Source organism: Lacerta agilis, chromosome 10 (assembly GCF_009819535.1).
Source record: "Lacerta agilis isolate rLacAgi1 chromosome 10, rLacAgi1.pri, whole genome shotgun sequence".
NCBI lineage: Eukaryota > Metazoa > Chordata > Lepidosauria > Squamata > Lacertidae > Lacerta > Lacerta agilis.
In genome coordinates, this window is record NC_046321.1 from 63184657 (window position 1) to 63205883 (window position 21227).

At 40.5% G+C, this 21227-nt stretch overlaps 2 protein-coding genes across 7 annotated transcripts in view; one reads left to right on the plus strand and one right to left on the minus strand.

Annotated features, from left to right (window-relative positions):
- The window catches only part of COG5 (component of oligomeric golgi complex 5), a 151280-nt gene that overhangs the window by 24261 nt on the left and 105792 nt on the right, over positions 1-21227 (plus strand). The window lies entirely within an intron of this gene.
- Positions 7212-12481, minus strand: GPR22 (G protein-coupled receptor 22). 4 transcript variants are annotated; one of them, XM_033161719.1, is made up of 3 exons: positions 12404-12481; positions 11168-11424; positions 7212-8627 (listed from the first exon to the last, which is right to left on the minus strand). In XM_033161719.1, the coding sequence occupies exon 3, from the start codon at positions 8617-8619 to the stop codon at positions 7348-7350; it is 1272 nt and encodes a 423-aa protein (XP_033017610.1). In that variant the 5' UTR covers positions 8620-8627; positions 11168-11424; positions 12404-12481; the 3' UTR covers positions 7212-7347. The 4 variants fall into 4 exon arrangements, with proteins under 4 accessions (XP_033017610.1, XP_033017608.1, XP_033017609.1 ...); XM_033161717.1 differs by having other exon boundaries at positions 7212-8674; XM_033161718.1 differs by lacking the exons at positions 11168-11424; positions 12404-12481 and adding an exon at positions 10402-10588.

The window sequence follows — 21227 nt, forward strand, 5'->3', positions numbered from 1 at the left end:
CACATCTTTTAAAAATGGATCTGCCCCTCTTCAGTAAGGCAATCTTTGCGTGAGTCTTGAGGAGATAATCAATAGTTACCCTGAGCACTACTTTTTAATGTGCTTAAACTCGGAGGTATAGACCTAAATGGACGGGGAGCATCTTTCTGTAAGCCAGCCTTGCAGATGAACGCAATAAGAATTACTAGCTTGCAGAAGAAACAACAGCTTGCACAAGCTGCCCTTCCAACATGGTGAACCTGGAAGCACGGGCTACTAGACTGTTTGGCTACTTAGAAAGAAGACTTTAAAAAAATGACTTCTATTGAGCAGGCTGGTGGAGGAAGGAAAGATCACTCCATTTCCCCCACCCCCTCTGCTAGCCCAGTGCAGTTCCATGGTTGCTGTGGAGGAAGTTAGAGACTTTCCTTCCTCTGTGGCTGGCATGGAAACTAAGCAAGCTGGCAGAAGATGGGTAGAGCAAGCTGTGTCTCCTCTGCCAGCCTGCTTACTTGCCTGCATGGAAGTTGCAGTTGGTTCTGGCTACCAGGCAAGTTGTTAAACGCAAGACAAACTCTCTATGTAAGAAATCCACCTTGTCTTTGGAGGAGGACAGGTTTGCGATCTCCATAGATTCTGCTGCGAAGGCTGATGGAGCTGTAGTGGACAGGTGTCCATGAGCTAAAGGGCATTCTTCTGAAGTTGGTGGCTCCCCTGCGCAGTTCGTAACTTTGACTATGAAGGGTACAAAATGGTACAGGGATGCTCCAGAAGTTTGTGAGGCTTGTTCAGGTTGCAAACTATGGTTTTCCAAAACCCAGGAATTTGCTAGTCAAGTGAATTTGGTGGTGGGGAGTGTGCAAGCGCCGAGCTCATTCCAGAAATACCAAATTGGTTTGGTGTTGCAGCTGAAGCAACCTGCCCTGTGAAGGAAAGCGGAGCCTTTGGGACACTTGTGTTCGGATGATCCTAACTCTGTTCAATAAGCTGAGACATGGACGAGTCTTTGGGCTACTCATGTAGCCCTTGGGGCGAACAAAGAACAAACTGAGAAATTATGAAGTCTTCAGTTAAGTACAGTTTCCTATTTCGTTCGAATCGGGAAACTACTTCCTGATCTTCTGCTTATTAAAACAAAATCGAAAATTCTTTCTAGTAGCACCTTAGAGACCAACTGAGTTTGTTCCTGGTATGAGCTTTCGTGTGCATGCACACTTCTTCAGATACACTGCTTATTATTTTGCTCCCATTGTGAAGAAAGGAGTGAAAGGGCTGCTTACAGGAGCAAGATACTTGCTCATATCTTTAGCTGATTAGATAAAATATGATCAGCTGATCAGTCTTATGCAACTCACAATTTGCCTTGTGCAACACACTACCTTGGAGTAAATCCCACTGAACTCAATGCAATTTACTTATTAGTAGGCATACTGTACCTAGGCTAACATGGTTACAGCAGGCACGTGGAACAACCCAATGCAACTCTAGAACACTTTAAAAAAAATGTTGTTTGGTAGTAAAATATGGCACTATTATTGGCTGTACACTATCGAGTTAAAACCAACTGTCAGAGGAGGACAGGAAATTTGAATTAAAGATGGTAGTCAGATAACTAAAGAGCAATCAACTATTTTCCTTCATCTGACTGATAAGAGGAACAAGGACGTGCTATCTGATATGACCATTGTTCCCTTTCACCATGAGCGATTGCAGAGTTGTTGAGGTAAAAGCAGTGCTGGCGAAAAACGATATTGCAAACACATTTATCAAACATTTAAGGAGGCTTTCTGCCTAAAAATCTATTGTTTTAGTACATACAATCTAATGTCAGATCTGGTAGGTGCCTCTTTTTAGGTGTCTGTTTCAGATTATAACCCTTGTACAGTTGTACCTTGGTTTGCAAACGCCTTGCAAGTTGAACGTTTTGGCTCCTGAACGCCGCAAACCCGGATGTGAGTGTTCCGGTTTGCTAACGTTCTTTGGAACCTGAACATCTGACGTGGATTCTGCATGAGCTTCCTGCAGCCAATTGGAAGCTGCGCTTTGGTTTCTGAATGTTTTGAAAGTTGAACGGACTTCCGGAATGGATACTGTTCGACTTCCGAGGTACGACTGTACAACATTTAATTTCCTTCCATTGTAGAGATGGGAAGGGCTGTTTCAGAAAGATGTTGTTCTGCCACCACATACGTGATGATGGAATCACATGCAAGATCCCAACAGTTGCTTATAGGAAACCTAGTCTTGTAGAATTGGTATCTTTGGCTTAGACTGTAAGAGGAATTAATGCAGGCAACTTGTTGAAAGTATATATCCTGTCTCCCTTTGCACTTCCCTGTTCCCTCTCAGAAGCCTCTCTGGAAGGTCCAGGGCCTCCCTGAACATTGTAGGCTGGGACAGGGCCGACCTTTCCTAGCCCCTCCAAACTCAGCCCCACATTTTCACAGGGACCTGTGAGAGGATTTTTGGGGTTGTAGGTGGCTGTGGGGGAAAAGAGAAGATAGTTTCGTTTCTTTGTTGTAAAAAAAAAAAAAAAAACCCAACATACAGTATACAGTGGCAGTGAATGATCCCGTCACTGGAAAGGTATATTCATCAGGAAGACCTGTACTTGGTATGCACAGTTCTGGCTGATTGTGGTATAAAGGTAAAGGGACCCCTGACCATCAGGTCCAGTCGCGTCCGACTCTGGGGTTGCAGCGCTCATCTCGCTCTATAGGCTGAGGGAGCTGGCGTTTGTCCACAGACAGCTTCCAGGTCATGTGGCCAGCATGACAAAGCCGCTTCTGGTGAACCAGAGCAGCACACGGAAACGCCATTTACCTTCCTATTTATCTACTTGCACTTTGATGTGCTTTCGAACTGCTAGGTGAGCAGGAGCTGGGACCGAGCAATGGGAGCTCACCCCGTCGCAGGGATTCGAACCGCTGACCTTCTGATCAGCAAAGCCCTAGACTCTGTGATTTAACCCACAGCACCACCTGGGTCCCCTTTTGTGGTATAGTCCTTACCAAAACTTGCTCCAGTTCCCTATTGTCAGTACATCTAATAACACATATTGCTTCTTGACTAAATTATTGGAAAGGGGTGCTGGCAAATTCTGTCCCTCGCTTTTAAAAGGTAACTTACATTTTGCTTACGTTACAAATCTGTGCCTGTCATTTTAAGGTGGGTATTATCTCTCATGTGAGAAGCCATAGAATTGTAAGTTGACAGTAGCTGTACCTCAGTCTCCCTTAAAGACAAGACAGGGATAAGATTTAAAGTGATTGAGAATATTTTGCATTGATGTGGAGCCTTGCTTTCTATATAACTGAGAACTGGTGCTGTCTTCCTTCTGTCTGATGAAAGATTTAGAGTTGCTCCAAAGAAGGTTATGACGAATCCTTGATGAGTACTGAGCCATTGTTATTACTTTAATCTGTTTTGTTTGCCATGCGAAGAACCAGTTCCCCCTAAGCTTCCTGAGGTTATAGGAGCTACCGTTATGGTTGATAAGTTTTAGTTAGCATTAGCCTTTAGTTTAGGTTTTTGTAACACTTGAGACTCTGATACATTGATTCCTCCCACTTCTACCGTCACGTCTTCTTTAATGCTAGCTTGCCTGCCAAATATTCTTAATAATAATTTCTGTTGCAATTGCTCAGTAACAGTGTTGCCTGTTAGAAGATCTGCCTCTTGCTGCGTAAGTAATTTTTATGCAGGGCTTTTAAAGGCCACCTTGCGTGACTAACTTGTGGCCAGAGTGAGTGCATCTTGCCAACCATACATGATGGCCCATCACTGATTGACAGTTTGTAGGTAGGTAGCAAAAACTGATAGATAAGCTGCAGGTTGTGGCCAGTGGGTTGTGTTAGGCTTGGCAAGCTGCAGGTTGTGTGTGTTTGCTTTGCATCATGCCACCTGTTGTTCAGAACTCTTGGAACTTATACTTAATATTTATTCAATACACTTATGCAGTGTCTGTGTTTTGCGGGTCTCAAGATACACCATAACAGCAAAGATCTTATAAACAGATAGCTTGGTCATTTTTCCGTGTTGAAAACCTTGGTGGATTCAGAGCAGATCCACAGCGTACATTGGAAGCACACCCAAAACACGTTTAAAGTGCATAACTTAGAATCATAGAGTTGGAAGGGACAACGAGGGTCATCTAGTCCAACCCCCCTGCAGTGTGGGAATTCGTCCAGCATGGGGCTCGAACCCACAACCTTGAGTTCAAGAGTCTCATACTCTACCTACTGAGCCATGAATGAAATTGCTTCCCCCAAAGAATCCTGGGAAATGTCGTTTGTTCTGGGAATTGTAGCTCGGAGGGGGAAACTACAGTTCCCAGGATTCTTTGGAGCAAGTTGTGTGCTTGAAATGTGCATTGGATGTGCTTTATATGGATGGGGTAGATCTTCCCTTCGGTGACTTCTTAAAAGCTGGCATTTGTGAAGGCTGTAATTCCATGTACATATTGACTACCTTGTTAAGTCCAGTATCCCCAACTTTCTGAAGCTGCTCGGGCAGCCAGAGAAGCAGAACATAGCTGATGCTGGGCTTAAGCATGGGGTCAGCGGCTACATCATACTCCTTCCCTTGTTTACAGGGGCCAAGCAAGGAACCTTTAAGACTCTGCATCTAAATGTGCCAGTACGGTGGTGAAACCATTACATAGCATCCCCATTAAATTGAAAGTGACTGCGTGTGGGTGTTTGCAGTATGCATCTCAGTATCTTGGTTTTGTCATACAGTGGTACCTCGGGTTACAGATGCTTCAGGTGCTGCTAACCCAGAAATAGTACCTCGGGTTAAGAACTTTGCTTCAGGATGAGAACAGAAATCGCGCGGCAGTAGCAGCGGGAGGCCCCATTAGCTAAAGCGGTACCTCAGGTTAAGAACATTTTCAGGTTAAGAACAGACCTCCAGAATGAATTAAGTTATTAACCTAAGGTACCACTGTATACCGTATTTTTCCATGTATAAGACTAGGTTCCCCCCTAAAAAATAATGTCAAAAATTAGGGGGCGTCTTATATACGAATAGTGCCGAGGGTGGACTGGCGATTGGTTGTTGCCCCCAAAATAGGGGGGTCTTATGTATGGGGGCATCTTATAGACGGAAAAATGCAGTATGTCATATTTACCACCCTGCCTTTGTTAAGACTTTTAAGACGTCTTGAGTGATCTGTACCTTTTGGGTGTCCTTTGAAAATCCGTGGCAAAGGGGGCGGTAGCTTAATTTAAGATGCTCATTGAAATTCCACCCCCTCCCCCCGTTTCACAAAGCATCATGTTGGCTGGTGCTAGGCTTTAAAGTCCCTTGGTGAGATCAGAGAAGTGCCAGCTCAGGACAAGATGGGTTGACAATTTGGGCCTGCATCAGGACTTCTGATGCAACAGACCTAACACCAGGTAGCTGATTCACTTGGAAGATTATTCTATGTCCACTCTAGAATCAGTGCACATAGATCATTGGAATGAAACGGGCAGTGGGTTGGATTTTTTCTTGCCAGCGTCCACATGAAGGCTGCCTCTGACCCAGGCCCAAGTCATATTTCAAATTGGTTAAGCAGAGAAAACTGTTTTACCTGGAAATGCCTGCAGTTCTTACACCATCATTTGTTCAGTTTCACTCCTGCTGCCCAGGGGAAACTATCCTAGATTGGTCAGTCACCCAATCATCTTGAGGAAGAAATATAAGAAACCCTTCTTTAACAGAGGGCTGTGTTCACCTCTCTCCCCAAAGCATTGTTGAGCCTGATCAGAAGTTGGTCTTTATTAGCTCTGAAGTCACAAGGATCCAAATTACTGTACCCCAAGTAAGTACAGTGTCAGGTTCTATATCTCGCAGTTGGTCTAAGCCAGGGTTTTCCTAACTCACATCTCTAGCTGTTCTGGGACTGCAGTACCCATCACCCCTGACAACTGGTCCTGCTAGCTAGGGATGATGGGAGTTGTAGTCCAAAAACAGCTGGAGACCCAAGTTTGGGAAACCCTGGCCTAAGCGATGATGACAGCTGGATGAGCCCAGTGTTGATCAGTGAGGTAACTGGCAGAAATGTAGCAATATCACATCTGGTTTAAGATTAAGGGATCACTGCAAGTTTACCATTTCAAATGTCCATTCTGCACAGCACTTTAAGGGTTACAGTTAACTAACGGTAGTAAGAACAGAATGATAAAGGATCCATGGGGGTTCCTATGCAATTCCTTTCTTTTCCGGCTGAGTAGGGGAGAGTGATCATTTATGCTTGGTCCAAATCATGCAGCTAGCTATGATTCTGATAACCTTCCAAAATTGCAATTACCCTGTTAGTTATTGGACGAGATGCAATGCTAGTTTGAGTGGTAGGAAAACACAGTATCCTGCCTTCCTTGAGGGCAGATATCTGGATCCTACAAATCAAATGAAGCAATGCTGTACTACAAATTTAATGTCTGGATGGGCTTATAATAACACTTGTGTTGCTGCCCTGTAATGCATTTGTGGAAAGTAACTGTTGGAGATTTGGCATTTTGATTGCAATGCTACACTTAGTGGAAAGTGCTGGAAGGAAGAAAATATTGTTTTTAAATCAGAATAGCACAATCAGGGCTGGTTTATGTGGCTAGTAAGCATGGGAAGAACATTCCTTATTTCATCCATTTTACTTCACACTTAAGCGCATTATCATATAACCATTTCTGTAACAGATTAACATTATGTTATAAGAGAGGCTGTTTATTTTTGCTGTGAAAACTGGTTGTAAGGGCAGGTTGTTTCGGCTTTAAAGATACTTAAAATTTAAAAATTCCTTAGATTAGGTCAGAGATGTGGTGTGTGATGAACATGTGTGGGATGCATTTGACACATAACTATAATTTCTGGCTCTGATAAAAAAGTTTGGTGTTCATTAATATAGCTTGATATATCAGAAGAGAGCCACCTGGAAAGATTTAAAAACCTTAATGTCACACAAGTTATGTCAAGCCAATAAACTCTTTTGGTGGCAGAAAGCTTAAAAACAAAGCTTTATATATTTACAGCAACTCATATATATATATATATATATATATATATATATATATATATATATATGTTTAAAAGTGTACACCTTTTAAGGCTATTTTTATATAAAATATTTACGTAGATGTATATTGGAGGACAGCATATTGACGAAATATTTCCATGGTATTACTCTTAACAAACTGCCATGCGACACACACCTTGACTAATGAAGAAATAGAATATACAGGCCTTATCTATTTAGCACATGTCAAACATTTACAGTCTACCCAATTCTATCGTCCATTTTTTTTAAAAAAAAGATCCTTATTTGGCAGTATTTACTTCAGCTTCTTCTTAATGTTTCCTCTTAAATGATTCAGTGAGTACTGAAATCTAATCTGTGACAACCTGAGGTACTAAGCATTTCTGTCTTACTTCATGGTCTTCAAAAGTAATTGTCTTGTTCCTCTTAGGCTCTATCCATGAGTTGTGTATAACAGCATTATTTGGAATGGGGTCAGCTTCCACTATTGAAACAACACGTTTTTTCATTTTGCTTTTCAGAACTTTCTGAAATTTCTGCCTAGTGAATGCATATAGTAGAGGATGAAAGATGGTAGTTCCATATGCCATGACTAGAAAACATAATCTCAGTTTTACCAAAAGGTCACTTGGGCCCAAACATAAAATGGTAGTGTTTAAAACTGTAATTGGCGTCCAGCAGAGAAGAAAAGTTGAAATGATCAACAGTGACATCCTGAAGACTCTCTTCTGTCTTTCCCGTCTTTCGCGATGTCTCTTTACAGCCCTCCGTAGGGCAATTATAACAGAAACGGAAGTCCTTACGCCAAAGACGACATTTCTCCCTCCACTGCTTTGGGATACGTCAGTAGTTTCATGTTGTGTGGACAAAGAAATGGTTTTTTTCTTCCTTGCTTTTTTCTTTTGTGCCGCGGAGAATCTTGTGCCTATTCGGATATTGAGTGCCTGGAGGATTTTGCTGTATGTAATTAACATTACTATAACGGTGAAAAAATAAATAGGAATCTGCACTAAAAGGTGGTAGTACATTCCCAGCTCTGTGTAGTATTCATTCGTGCTGACACACAAGAGCGTCTTATTTTCCCAAGTATTGGCACTTTGAAGACTGAAGAAATTCACTTCAATGAATGGAATTAAGAATGCGAAGAAAGAGACAATCCATATCGATGTCATGAGCGTTACAGCCCTTCCCATGGTCAAAATCCGATTTGCAGGCTTCACAGAGATATCGTATCGGTCCAAAGTGATAGCAAAGACGTTGATTGCAGTGGAAACACTTGCGAAGGAGACACAAGCCTCATGGAAGCAGCAGATCAGTGCTGTGTTGCTCTCCAGAGAAAGCAGAAGAATAACTATAGTTAGAGGAATACATCCCACACAAATTATTACATCAAGGACGTGCAGGTTCATTGTAATAATGTTACTGACCGAGTTGATTAAGTTGGATTTCATGCAGTAAAGTACCAATACGGTGAGGTTGCTGCCAAGTCCCAATACAATTTCTAGCATCAGAAATCCAGTAAGAGAAACTTGAAAGCTTAATGGATAAGACAGTGGTTGGTACATATTTGTGTTGATGTCGTCAATGGCATCTCGAACTGTAATGTTGGATTCAGACTGCATGTTGACTTCTAGAATGGAAGAGAAACACATTCTTTTGTTGGAAGTTTGTTTTGCCCTGAAAGATGAGAGAGAACATATAAAGCTGTTGGATTTTTGGATGCTTGTAATAATTTACACGTCTACAGAAAAGCAGGTTTTGGTTTTTATTAGCTTTTGATTAACACACGGTGACTTTGGAATTGTACTTAGCTTGCAGGAATTGAAGGCAGTAAAAAAAGAATTTTTTTTAACAAGGCTGTGACATTTGCAATGCAAACTGCATGCATAGCTTTGACCTTTGTACTTGTTGGAAACTAAGTCATTTTTATTTATATGAAGCTTTTGTGGGGAAAGGGAGGTGGCTGTATTTAAAAGAAACACACATTTTGCATTTCTTCCTCTAGATGATAACTCCACCCTGAAACATTTCTTTAGATTACAATCATGTTATTGGAATGGTGCACTGCAAGTGTCTTGTATCAAGTGATTGTCTTTGATGTATCAATACGTGTAAAATGTTGTGGGTGCATATAAATTGATTGTGCAGTTATAAGTGAATGTTTGTACATATGCGCAAAGATTTGCAAATGCATGTACAGTCTCTTGCACTGGTTTGATAAACTATTGATACATATTTTTTTTTATGTGCCCAGCATGTTCCATTCAAGGAAATTCAAGCTGCTAGCAGAGAGAGTGGCTTCAAAGTGTTGAGTTGAGCTGCATGAAGCAGGAGAATTTAATCACAACATCTTTGTCATCTTGTTAGACAAGAATACATATTTTGTCATGGTGGGGTTATGTAGGCAGACTTAAGTGGGTGGTACATTTGTGTGACAAAATACTGCAAAAGTCATTTTCCATCCCATGTTGAAGATTTACAGTTTACTGAAATAGCATTAATTGTAGCAATATGACTTCTGCTATGACCACACCCTGGGCAGTTTATGATTCCTGTGTCACATATTTAATAATAATAATAATTTAGATGCTTGCTAATTGACTGCTTCTGAAAGGTGAACCACTTTCTGTGTCTTAGGCCTTCTGACAGTGCTATTTACTCAGATGTAAGCCCCATTGTGGTCACTGGGGCTTACTCCTAGGTAAACATGCTTAGAGTTGCTGTGCAAGGTATTTTGGCAAAAACTTAGTTGTCTTGGTTGTTTCATATCCGTGTTTACACCCTTGTAAAATAAATATTTTTAAAATAAAATGACAGTTATTAATCCTTTCACTCAGAAATTTCAATAATAGGTTGGGGTTTGGGTTAATTAATAGCTGGCACATTTATTAAAGAAGAGTTTTGGTTAGGAAATAAAGCAGAAAACCCTTTTAAAAATACTAGCTGTTACTGTATCACCAGATGCAAGTTTGGAATGTCTTAGATGACAATTTCTTCTGTTTATGAGGTCTTAGCCATAGATAGGGACATGTTTACAGCTATTCTAAATGTATTGTAAATTATATACCCTTTGCAGTGGTTAACTAAAAACTCAGAAAGATTAGAGGTAGTTAAACTGAAACAAGGCACACTGTATAACCTAGCCTGTTTTACTAGGCTAAGCTGCAGGAACATGCAAACTGAAATCTTACAAAAATGGAAAAATCCCCCATGTGCCAACTTTTAGACAGACAGATTAAACATTAGGTCTTTGTCGCACCAGTCAGTTAGATAGATGTTCAGCTAAATAAAAGCAGAGATGTCAAGATGGGGAGGTAATTAAAATGAAACGCATCTCCAGAGCTGTGCTCTTTTCTTCTGTAAATGTTAAAACAGAGGTTGGGTGCATGCAACATCTGACCTACCTGTTTTCTGTTGCCTCAGGGGCCTTTCAGCTCACTATAGCGGCTTCTCATAAATTCATACATGGTGCCACTGACAGATTTTGACATGCGTTTTCACCTGGCAACAGAAAGATGGCTGCGATCTGTTTCCAGCCTTGCGGAATATTTTAGTTTTTTCTTTTTGTTTCAGCACTTCAGCAGCAGATAAAAAAAATTGAACAAAAAGGCTTAATTATAGGTTCCTACAGACCAGAGCCTGGTGTATAGGAGTTGTCTCTCCCTTTTAAAAGCCACTGATGGATAGCAAGACTTTTGTGAGTGATTCATAATTTCTAGCCTCTTCTCCATTGTTTGGCACCACTTTTTAATTTCATTTCTAAAAATGTAAGCTGCAGAATAGAAATTGGACTTTAAAAATGCCCCTTTGTTATAGTTGTACACTGGCTTGTGTGGTATTTCTGTTCGTTAGTGTGGAGTCCTGGGTTGGTCACAAAAATTGCTGTGTGTTGCATTAATCCAGTTACCGTGTGCTCATTTTCAGCTACTATAACTCGGGTCATAAACTACACCAGCTTGTTAGGATAGTTCCCTTAAACTTTAGTCACTGTACTAAGTGACGCAATTGGCGTTTTATTGTTGTATATGACATACTTGGAGCCAAATTTAAGCATGCTGGTATTTATATAGATATTCCTTCAGGGAAATTTCGTGTTACTGTTTCTTCATTCATCAGCCATATCCACAATTCTGGTTTTATGTTATAAATCCGTTTGCAAGAGATGCTCACCATTTTGCTTCAGCAATAAGCCACTGAATTAATCTTCTCTCCTTGAGTATTTGAGCAGGTGCCTTTGTTAGTCCTCTGTGTCCATATATGCATCACACGCTCTTCAAGGGGGAATGTAGATCCATAACTTTCTTGTAAATCCTTGGGTTTAAAAACATGTATTATAATAAGCACATCCCGATAGCTGTTGTGAAGATCTGCAGGCGACTGTGTTTTTCTTGTTGTCGGTAACAAAACCGAATCGGATTATATGCTCCCTTGAAAAGGAAGATGAAACATGATAAAAGCAGAGATTCTATAATAATTTAAATACAATTATGACTGACTACATACGCCTAGTATCATCTGATTGCACACTATGAAAGATGGCTTCTGTCACACAGTGTGAAATTGTTTTCTGTAGGAGTATATAACATTAGCAAAATTATTTAAGTACTTCCGAATATGGTAGTTCTCTTCTGTTCTTCCCCATCGTGAAATACCTTTCCATTTGGATCCATTTAGACTGGATATATTTTAAGATTACGTTAAAGCCAAGGATACAGTAGTAGTTAGGGGAGGAATGTTTTTACAATTAAAAAAAACAAATAATTCATAAGTACTGTGGAATGCAGCTTTAACAACAGACTAGTTTACATACTAATGTATTGGCTTCGTGTGACCATGTAAAAGTCTCCACTGCTTCGTAGGAATTATAAGTAGCATTTTGATTTCCTTACTTTGTGTAAGCTTATTTGCATTACACTTCTTCAGACATACCTTCAGTAGCAAAGCATTTAACAGGAACACACACACACATACACAAAATTTCCCATAGGAAACCTGGGATTAGTCATATAACCCATCCCCCACAAAAAAGCATTTATGATCCTTTATGGGGTATTTGAATTTGTTAGTGACATATGTGGCTGCCTAATATATATAATGGCCTTGACAGAAGAAAGCATTTTAACTGCATTAAGAACTATTTAGCAGCCGAAACCTAAGCTGTGCCATCCCTAAAGAGGTACAAACCCTGTAATCTTCCAAATCGCATGAATTTACAGGCAAAACACTGTTTAAGGATTTCATCCTTTTAAATGGAAGAAAGCATATTTGAATGCTGAGTGTCCTCAAAAATAAAAGCAGGAAGTCAAATCTGAATTTTAAGATGAACCTGTCGTCTCTTTCCCCTCCGCAAACATTGCTTCTTAGCTACTGCTGAGGCTCTGTATTGTAATAAGGAATGTGTCTTACCTCTACTGAGGATGGAATAAATTCCCGAAGCTGGTGGAACAGTTCCAGTTTGGAGGGATTCATAGTTTTTGCCTTTTTTTTTTTCACTTGTTAGCAGAGTACAGGGGGAAGAGGGTGAAAAGCATCTCTCCGAAAAAGGACCTTAGTGAAAATTTGTGTTTGTGCTGTGCCATTGTTTCCGCGCTGTTTGTTCACATGCACACAGCATGCAGTGCCGCTTTCAGAGCCTGCTGCAGTCTCCCGCTTCCCACCGTAGAATCAATAAGCATCTGAAAATGCATAATGAAAGTAATTTAACATACTGAAGGCTTCTTGTCTCCAGAGGCAGCACAGGCTCAGCCGTTCCGAAGAGGAGCAGCCCTGGCTGCTTAGGAAAGCTTGTTCCGGGCAGCCTGAGCAGAATGACAGCCTACCTTGTCGCTTCTCTTCACTGCAGAGAGATGCAGTGCATTCACTAATTTTGATTGGTCAGTGATGTTGGGCTTAAACTGTGCTTCGTGCATATGGGAGTGAATTTTCTTTTTCTCTTTTTAGAGGAAGCTTCTGTTTAAAGGGCTATTTTTTAAAGTGATGCTTTGAATATATTAAAGAATAATAGCTTTAGTATCCCCATTTTGCACTGTGTGTGTGTGTGTGTGTGTGTGTGGTGCAGAATAGTGGATGTGCTACATGAGACCACACAAGTAGGGGAAAGCAGGTATATATCATATTGCATATATTATATGTAGACGAAAGTGTTGTTTGCACATGCTATTCCTTTAGAGTCTTTGCTTTACATCTACCTCTCTGGTGCAAATCCACTCTCTTCAGTTAATGGCACTAAATCTTAGCCAATATTGTATATTTATGGGACTTAGGAACTGAAAAAGTAGAGTTTGGCATGGTCACTTGGGGTATTTAGCATATTAGTAGGAAAATGAATTTCATTTAGTTTTGATTTTATATAGTCTGTCAACTGTGGTTTCCAGAAGTTCTGGCATATTTCAGTTTGATAGATTTCACTGAGAAATGTAATGGATGAGAAAGCTGTGATTACTTCTCTTTCAGTGCGGGGCATTGAATATTGTTCTTATGCATGATTCTGTTGAATTCTATTTTCTTTGGTACATTTTTCTTTCTGTCTTACAGCTTCATGTTCATTTAACTTAATATTTAATCTTTGCTCAATTATGAGTAGGAACTTTAGTAGTGGTAGCTATATGATGAGCAATTAAACCAGAGTCAGGATGTTCTGTTAGGACCATCTTGAATGAGTCAGGATGTGCTATTAAATCTAGAATGTGAATAAGACACACCTTAGGTTTAAGAATAGATTAGTCGAAAATTATGTTCTCTTAGTGGGTAAGTAGATGTGGGTTGCAATTCATTGGAGGCATAAAAGAAAACCCAGGGACCTGTTATCAGTTTTTAATGGTTAGCTTGATTCCTTAGGTGCAGGTACTACAACTGGAAGAACTGCAGAGGCACTACTCAGCATGGGCACAGGAGTGCTTTCTTTGGATCACAGCTGTAAACTGCTGGAAAAACTGAGAAATACACAATAGCACATTTGTAAGGAGGCTAGTTTTTAAATTAAAAAAAAAACACTGCAAAGAGAAAAGGAGTTGCTAATGGGAGATGTCTATACTTAAGTTTTCTTTCAAATGGCCATCAAATTGGTGGGGCCAGGTTTTATTGAACATCCATTTTTTTCATGAAGTTGGAAAACTAGTAGTCAGCCAAAACATGTCATTGCCACATCTCTTGTCCCACCCCCAGCTGTGATTGGGACATATGGCACAAATGGAGTAGGATAAGTGGCCATCCCAGATTTTGGATTACTGTCAAAGCTTTTGCCAATATGTTGCACTTGGCCGCTGGAGCACTTGGAAGCAGCAAGACCTCTTAATCCTAAAGTGTGTCTTATTTTCTTCTGAGAACCTCCAAAGCCTAGTATGTTTGCAAGGATGAGCCCCTTCCTCTTATAAATACTGGTAGTAAACCTCCTTAGAAGACTTGTGTTTCACATGCACATGCTCCAGCAGTCTTGTGAATTTAAGATCTTTAGACGTTGGCAATAGTACGTCTTTGGCAAATTTACCCAGTAATTTACACTCGCAGAGGTCTTGAAAATGGGGTTGTTATTTATTGTACACACACTGTCAGCATATACACATTTAACATTTCAGTGGGGACGAGCTCAGCAACAATGCATATCTATCAACACCAATGGGGATAACTTAGTAACACCGTACATACATTTCTAATGTTTGAGGGGATTAGCTAAATAATTCTAACCACAATTAAATCACACACACAAAACATACACGCATTCACTAACATCGGATAGGGCCCTTTCCATGATGGCACCCCACTTGTGGAACTCCCTTCCATCATCCATGTCCCTTCCTGTGAAGGTACAATTGTCCTCCATATTCAGAAGTTTCCAGCTTTCACTCAAAATACATCTTTTGTATTTTGGGGAATGAGTTTGTTGGTTGTGTTTCTGCCTCCTTTGAATCTCTGGTGGTGTTTTTGTTTGCTGTACTGTAAGTTGAGGTAATGAATTTTAATTCTGATGTGGGTTGGATTTTTGTATTGTTCTTTGGGATGAAGGACAATTTAAAAGTCTAATTTAATTAATAAATTTATTTAAACTAACTAAAAGGTATAAATTCTGTGGTCTGTGGCATAAGATCCTTGAATATATACTGAAGTTAAGAAAGAACTTTTACATTGCCTTGTTACAATATTTATGCCTGTTGAGTTTTCCACCTGTGGCCCTTGACTTCACCTGCCAGTTTTGCATCAGATGTTATCTATGAAGGTGTTCTGATTATACTTGTACCTCATATTTATATCAGCAAGCAAAATATCTGAGATAATACAATAAATAATTTCTCCCTCTATCTAGCCTGTGTCTCTTGTGATTTATCCACTTGATAGTTCAAAGATGGGAAAACGAATTGTCTTATGAATTTGCTATTCCTTTCATTTTCTTTCTGACCATCATCAGAAAGATGCCAGGAGATTTTTCTATTTTGCTGGAAGTATTTTGACTAGATTTCTACATTTGACAGGGTAGTTCTGTGGCTTAAAACAATTAATAAATGTCCATAATCTCATACCCTTTCCCCTTACCACTTTTAATTTAACAGATATCACTTTGTTTAAATTGTTGGATATAGCAGGATATGCGGTTATATGGACTAGAAACTAAGTTCATTATATTATTTTCATAATATTCTTTGTACCGTTTGCAGAGATCATCATTTGTATTAAGATAAATCTCTCCAGCATTAGATGGGTGATGGGACATCATTTTTTGTTATGGTCTCTTAACCAGCTTGTTCATGAAATGTAATTGGAAACCTCCCCACAAATTTTGTTTCAGCTCTGGCTAAAATGGAGCTAGTCACAACAGTGGTGGACTTTGGACTTTAAAATTTCAGCAGCATTCGGAGCAAAGCCAAAATTCAGTGCCCCCCTGCACTTCTTGACTTCCCTTGTTCCATCTTTGTTGTGGTGCCCCCTTGAGGCACCCTCTCGGCTCAGCACCCCGTGCAGTTGAACCTGTCACGTTCCCCTAAATCTGCCTCTGATCACAGCTAGTCATCTTTCAAGTGCAGTCGCCCATTGAGTGAAGGTCTTGTATTTGGTCGGTGTAGGCATTACATTGAACTATGGTAGTAAATAGGTAAGTTACCATATGAGCATAAAAAGAATCCAACAGGCAGAGCATGAAAACAGAAGTCGTCCCCAGCAATTGGCATTCATGGCAAGATGCCCCCTGTCCTGGGAGGCTCCAGGTAGCCATCCTTACTAATAGCCATTGATTTTCCTCTATGATTTTGTCTAATCCTCTTTTAAAGCTCCCTTTTCGAAGAAATCTAAGATATGCACACCACCACATCTTACAGGGGTAAATTTCATAAAGTATATTCTTTGTGAAGTAGTACCTCATTTTGTCTGTCCTAACTCTACTACCAAAACATTTCAGAAGATTTACAATGAGTTCAACTGTTATAACAGAAACATTTCTGTCGTTTTACTTCCATAAATTTCCATGCTATTCATAATTTTTAAAACCTGTGTTGTGTCCCACTTCCACTACCTTTTCTAAGCTGAAAAGCCCCCCAAACTTTAGTATGGAAGGTGCTCCAGACCCTTGATCATTTTGTTTCCTTTTCTAGCTCTGCAGTATCATTTTTGAGATAAGTGACCAGAATTTTACAATATTCCAAGCATAGCTACACCACAGGTTTGTTTTTTAAGAGCAGTAGGTCACTAGCAGTAATATTTTCAACTCCAATTTCTCCCTAGTGTAGAATTTGCCTTTTAAAACTGCTCCTGCACATTGAATTGAAGTTTCACCATGATTCCTAGGGTTGCTTGGCATCTGAAGTGGTAGCAACTAACTGTCTGTGTAGATAAGTAATATAAGAGAACAGGACGCGGGTGGCACTGCGGTCGAAACTATTGAGCCTAAGTAATCTATGAGAAATTGATTTTTAGAGTCTGGGTTGGCACATAGGCTAGGATAAAAACCCTTTCTCCTTGTGATTTCACGCTGCGAACCACCCTGAGATCTCCGGGTATAAGGTGGTGTACAAATTTTAATAATAATTTCTATTCCCATATACAAACACACACATACTAGTGCTTCACCTCTTGACTCTGTAATCATTTTCTGGTTCAAAGTGGAGATTTTGTGGTAGGAGGGCAACTTAGCCAGGAAATTTTATGTTATTGAGTAAATCATTCAATAAAGATGAGCTCAATTGTTATGCTGGAAAAGCTGGGGGGGGGGGGGGAACGACCACAATAATCACATGCATTTCAACAAGTTTCTTCCTCTCTTGTCAAATTGTCACAGTTCTCCTGTTTTGCTGGTGCTTGACATACTTTATGAATTATACTGTTTTTTTCAGTGTAAATGGTAGATAGATTGTATGACGATGATGTCATGTAAAGTGTTATTGAGCAATGTTCTTGAAAGAACACTCCCCAATGAGTAAATTCCCTCTCATGCAACACACAAACATTTTAGATGCATGCTTTTTTACATATAACAGCCACTAGGCTATTAGTCCTTCTTCTTTGGCGATCACTCGTAGCCAAGTAAGATTGTCTTCCATAAACACGGTTTTAACAGTGAGTCCATAAGTGACTGTGTAGGCCAATTCTGGATTGCTATTAGTATGCATATATTTGTAGAGGAGAGGGTTTAGTCCATGTTCCCTATACAGTCTTATATTGAATGTTGTTCTGCTATTATAGATCTAGAAAACAGGACTCATGCAACATTGTGCTCGGGCTTTCTAGTAAACAATGTTCTCTGTGCAGAGTGCTTTTGACCTTGTGTTAAGGGCTCTACAGACTCTCCCAACAACTGCAATCTAATTAGTGTGGGTTTTCTATTAAAGGTTATGAAACCAATTGGAGTTTTGGGTGGGTGCTTCAGAAATCTAAATAAAAACAAAAACAGAGCTGAAATAGTCTATTACCATGTGGTTGCGTGAACAGGCTCCTTCACCTTCCATTTCAGGAAGCTTGGTGGCTGTAGTTTTGCATATTAACCACAATCTTAAACCCCTTGAACTTAGGTGGATTGGGGACACAGTGGTACAAAACATTTCTGTTTAGTGCATGTTAAGCATGGCTATTCGTGCTTTATAAAACTGGTGCTGGCTCTAATGTTCTTGCCCACGTGTCAATTTTCAGGGCTCAAAAAAGTAATGATCGCTTACATTACAATATTCCCAAGTAATGTGCATTTGGGAATATGGTGCAATCGCAACACACACACACACACACATATTTTATTTGTGCAAATTCAATGATAGGTGCTTGCAACGGCTTTCCCAGAGACAGTGGCAGAAGAGGAGGAAGCTCCAGAATGAGTGAGGAAGCAGCCCAGTGTAGGAAGGGGGGTGCGGCGGGTACGGACCACCCCGGGTGTAATCACTGAAGGGGTGTGTGTGACAAAATGGCAAAGATATGTGTTGTTGTTTGTAAAAAAAATTGGGCTCATGACACTTTTATCAAAAAAAATAACTCCCGCACCCACCTTCCTACGCCACTGGTAGCTAGGTGAGGCGGGGGACACTGGGTGCTACACTGCGGAGCCTGCAGTGTGCCTGAGCCACACGTCTTTCCTGAGAGGCAGGCGGCGGGCGAACTGCCTGCAAGCTCCGCGCTGCTTTTTTGAGCAGCGTGGGGCTTGCGTCTGCCCATCGCCTCAGCCACCCTACAGCTGAGGGGGAGGCTGCGGAGAGGCTCCACGCAGCGCGCCCTGCCCCCCGGCACCCGAGCGGCTAGCTACGCCGCTGGAAGCAGCCTCAGTTTGTCTCCCTGTCTGCCTTTCTCCTTCTTTCCTCCTCCTTTCCACAGCAGAGAGAGCCTTCCTCTTTCTGGCTGCACCACTTCCCCACTCGTTTCGCAACCTACGGAGGTCCTCTGCATGGGGCTTCCCCTGCTTTTAGTAGGCAGCTTTGGGCTATGCACGGTTTTGCATATGCGCACTGCCTCTGGAACGTGGCACTCATATGAGTTGCCATCGTACTGCATATCATTTGGTTTCTTCTAGGAATGAAAGTTTTGATAGAAACCTAGAGTTTCTCCATTGAAAAACGTCACACCAGTCCTTCAAGTCAACATAAAGCATGCAAAACGTTCTATGAATGTTTCTTTTTTGAGAAGTACTGATCACATGTGATGGCTGCTTTCAAGCATGGTAAGAAAAACTTCATATTTGAACCTTTTGTACCAAATGGTCATATTCGGTGGACCATTGTATTGGCTACTGTAATACTAAAATAATATAGAGCCATACTAGTGCGACCCATTAAAACCACCCAGTAACTGGTGGATAACTGAGAAGTGGAGAGCTCATCCTACTCAAGTGTGACATGGGGACGTTATGGAGATCTTGGGCAACTACCTCAACTGTCTACAGGTGGCATATAGGCAACAGTGTTCGCTAATATGCATGTAAAGGATTTAGATTTATCCTTTAATTTGACCCAGTTTGCAAATAGTGAACCACAATCTCCAATCTCCCATCACAGTGTGTTGAAGTATAGATTGCACAACTCATGTCTATACACCTTGCCATTTCCCCCTGGAGTATATGAGGAAAAATAAACAAAATATAAAAGTAACTCTTAAAATGGGATTCACTGACTAACCCATGTTACCGCATGAGTCTGTCTGTGACAAATGTGTGCCTTGTTTTACTTTAGGCAACCAAATAAAATGTATCGGTGGCAATAATTTTCTCGTGTTAACTGATGAGTAAAAGTAATTAAAACCATCCATCAGCTCTTGTGTTTGGTTTGAATCTATGAGCTCATTCATCCATATTTATTACTAGTATTATCACACTTTGTTCCTGGAATGGCAGTAACAGTACATTTATCCTGAGTGCTCTGTGTCTACTGCCCAGTTTACTTTGTTTTAATATAAAGTCAATTGTCTTCAATATACATTCTGTACAAGAAACATCATCCATGTCCATAAGGCTTTTAAGGAAAATAGATGACACTACATTTGCTGGGTGCTAGAGTCAAAACAGACGGATTTGAGGAATTAAGCAGTAATTAATCTAGTTTTGACAAATGTAACCAAGGGAAGCTGAATCTGGGGCTGTTGCTGGATCTCTCTTTGCATTTATTCACATGGTTGCATACAGGAAGAAAACATCCGTTTAGAACTGCTCTAGTTCTAAATTCTGGGTTTTTAGAAGAGCAGCAGAGCAGGTCTCTGATCGTCCCTGATAATTCTCCCATCAGATTCAGTGAGCATCTTACCCTTGTTGCTGTGTGAAACACTTGGGCTTCAAGGATCATTATGTCAAAAACAGTCATAACTTGAATCTCTTCGCCTTTTGGAAATACGTTCAGATGCTGTACATTAATGGTCCTCTTTAAATCAGAATCTTGACAAATGCATTTGTTCCCTTTGTTCCCTGAGTAAAGCGAAATTGCTGACAGTTGAATTGTGTGGCCATCTTGTTTGCTTTACTTGTTTATAAAAAGTTGGTGGTTTCCCCTTTTCTTCAGCATGCTTGTATGCTGTTGACAAAGCAAGAGAGTCAATATGGCTCGGAGCCTCTCTGGATCGTGTGGCTTCATAGGTTGGTCTATGTTCTGAACTTCAGGTGCTTCCAGAAAAATGATAGACCAAAACCATAGAGGGCAATCCAAAGCTGTACTTTTATGGATCCCAGGCTTCGGATTGGATATACAGTAGATTGAAGCATACACCTTGTGATCAGATAACATGGCCACTGCAAAGCTTGCCTCTAACCGCTTGGTTCGTTTGGGGCACCAAGTCTCCATGTTGCTGTGTCAATTTGCTTCCTCTTCTGTTTCACTTTAACCCAGTTTCGCAATAGGCAATAGGCGGGTGGATTCAGGCATTAGCAAAGGGAAAAGGGAGGGTGTCGTAACAGTTCCTCTCCTGATCCCTTATATTCTACTTTCAGTTGCTGGTTTCAACCAGACACTTCCTAGATTGCAGGTCCTTTGAGAACAGGGACCTGCCTGTTCAATGTACATGGCTAGAACTTTGCACACTTGGGCAAATAAACTTTTGTGCTACAACAACTGACAATTGACCCAGTCTTGGAACAATAATGTATGAGCTGTCATGTATGAGGTGTCACAACTGGCACTGTTACCGGTGCCACACAGTACTACTATTTTTGCTATAACATGCATTATTATTATTTTTTATACCTCTATCATGCCTCCCTTTCTCACTTTTTTTCTTACCTAAAAAGCACTGTAACTTTTACTTATAGGGAACTTTTTCTTTTTAAATTATATTGGTTTTCATGTAA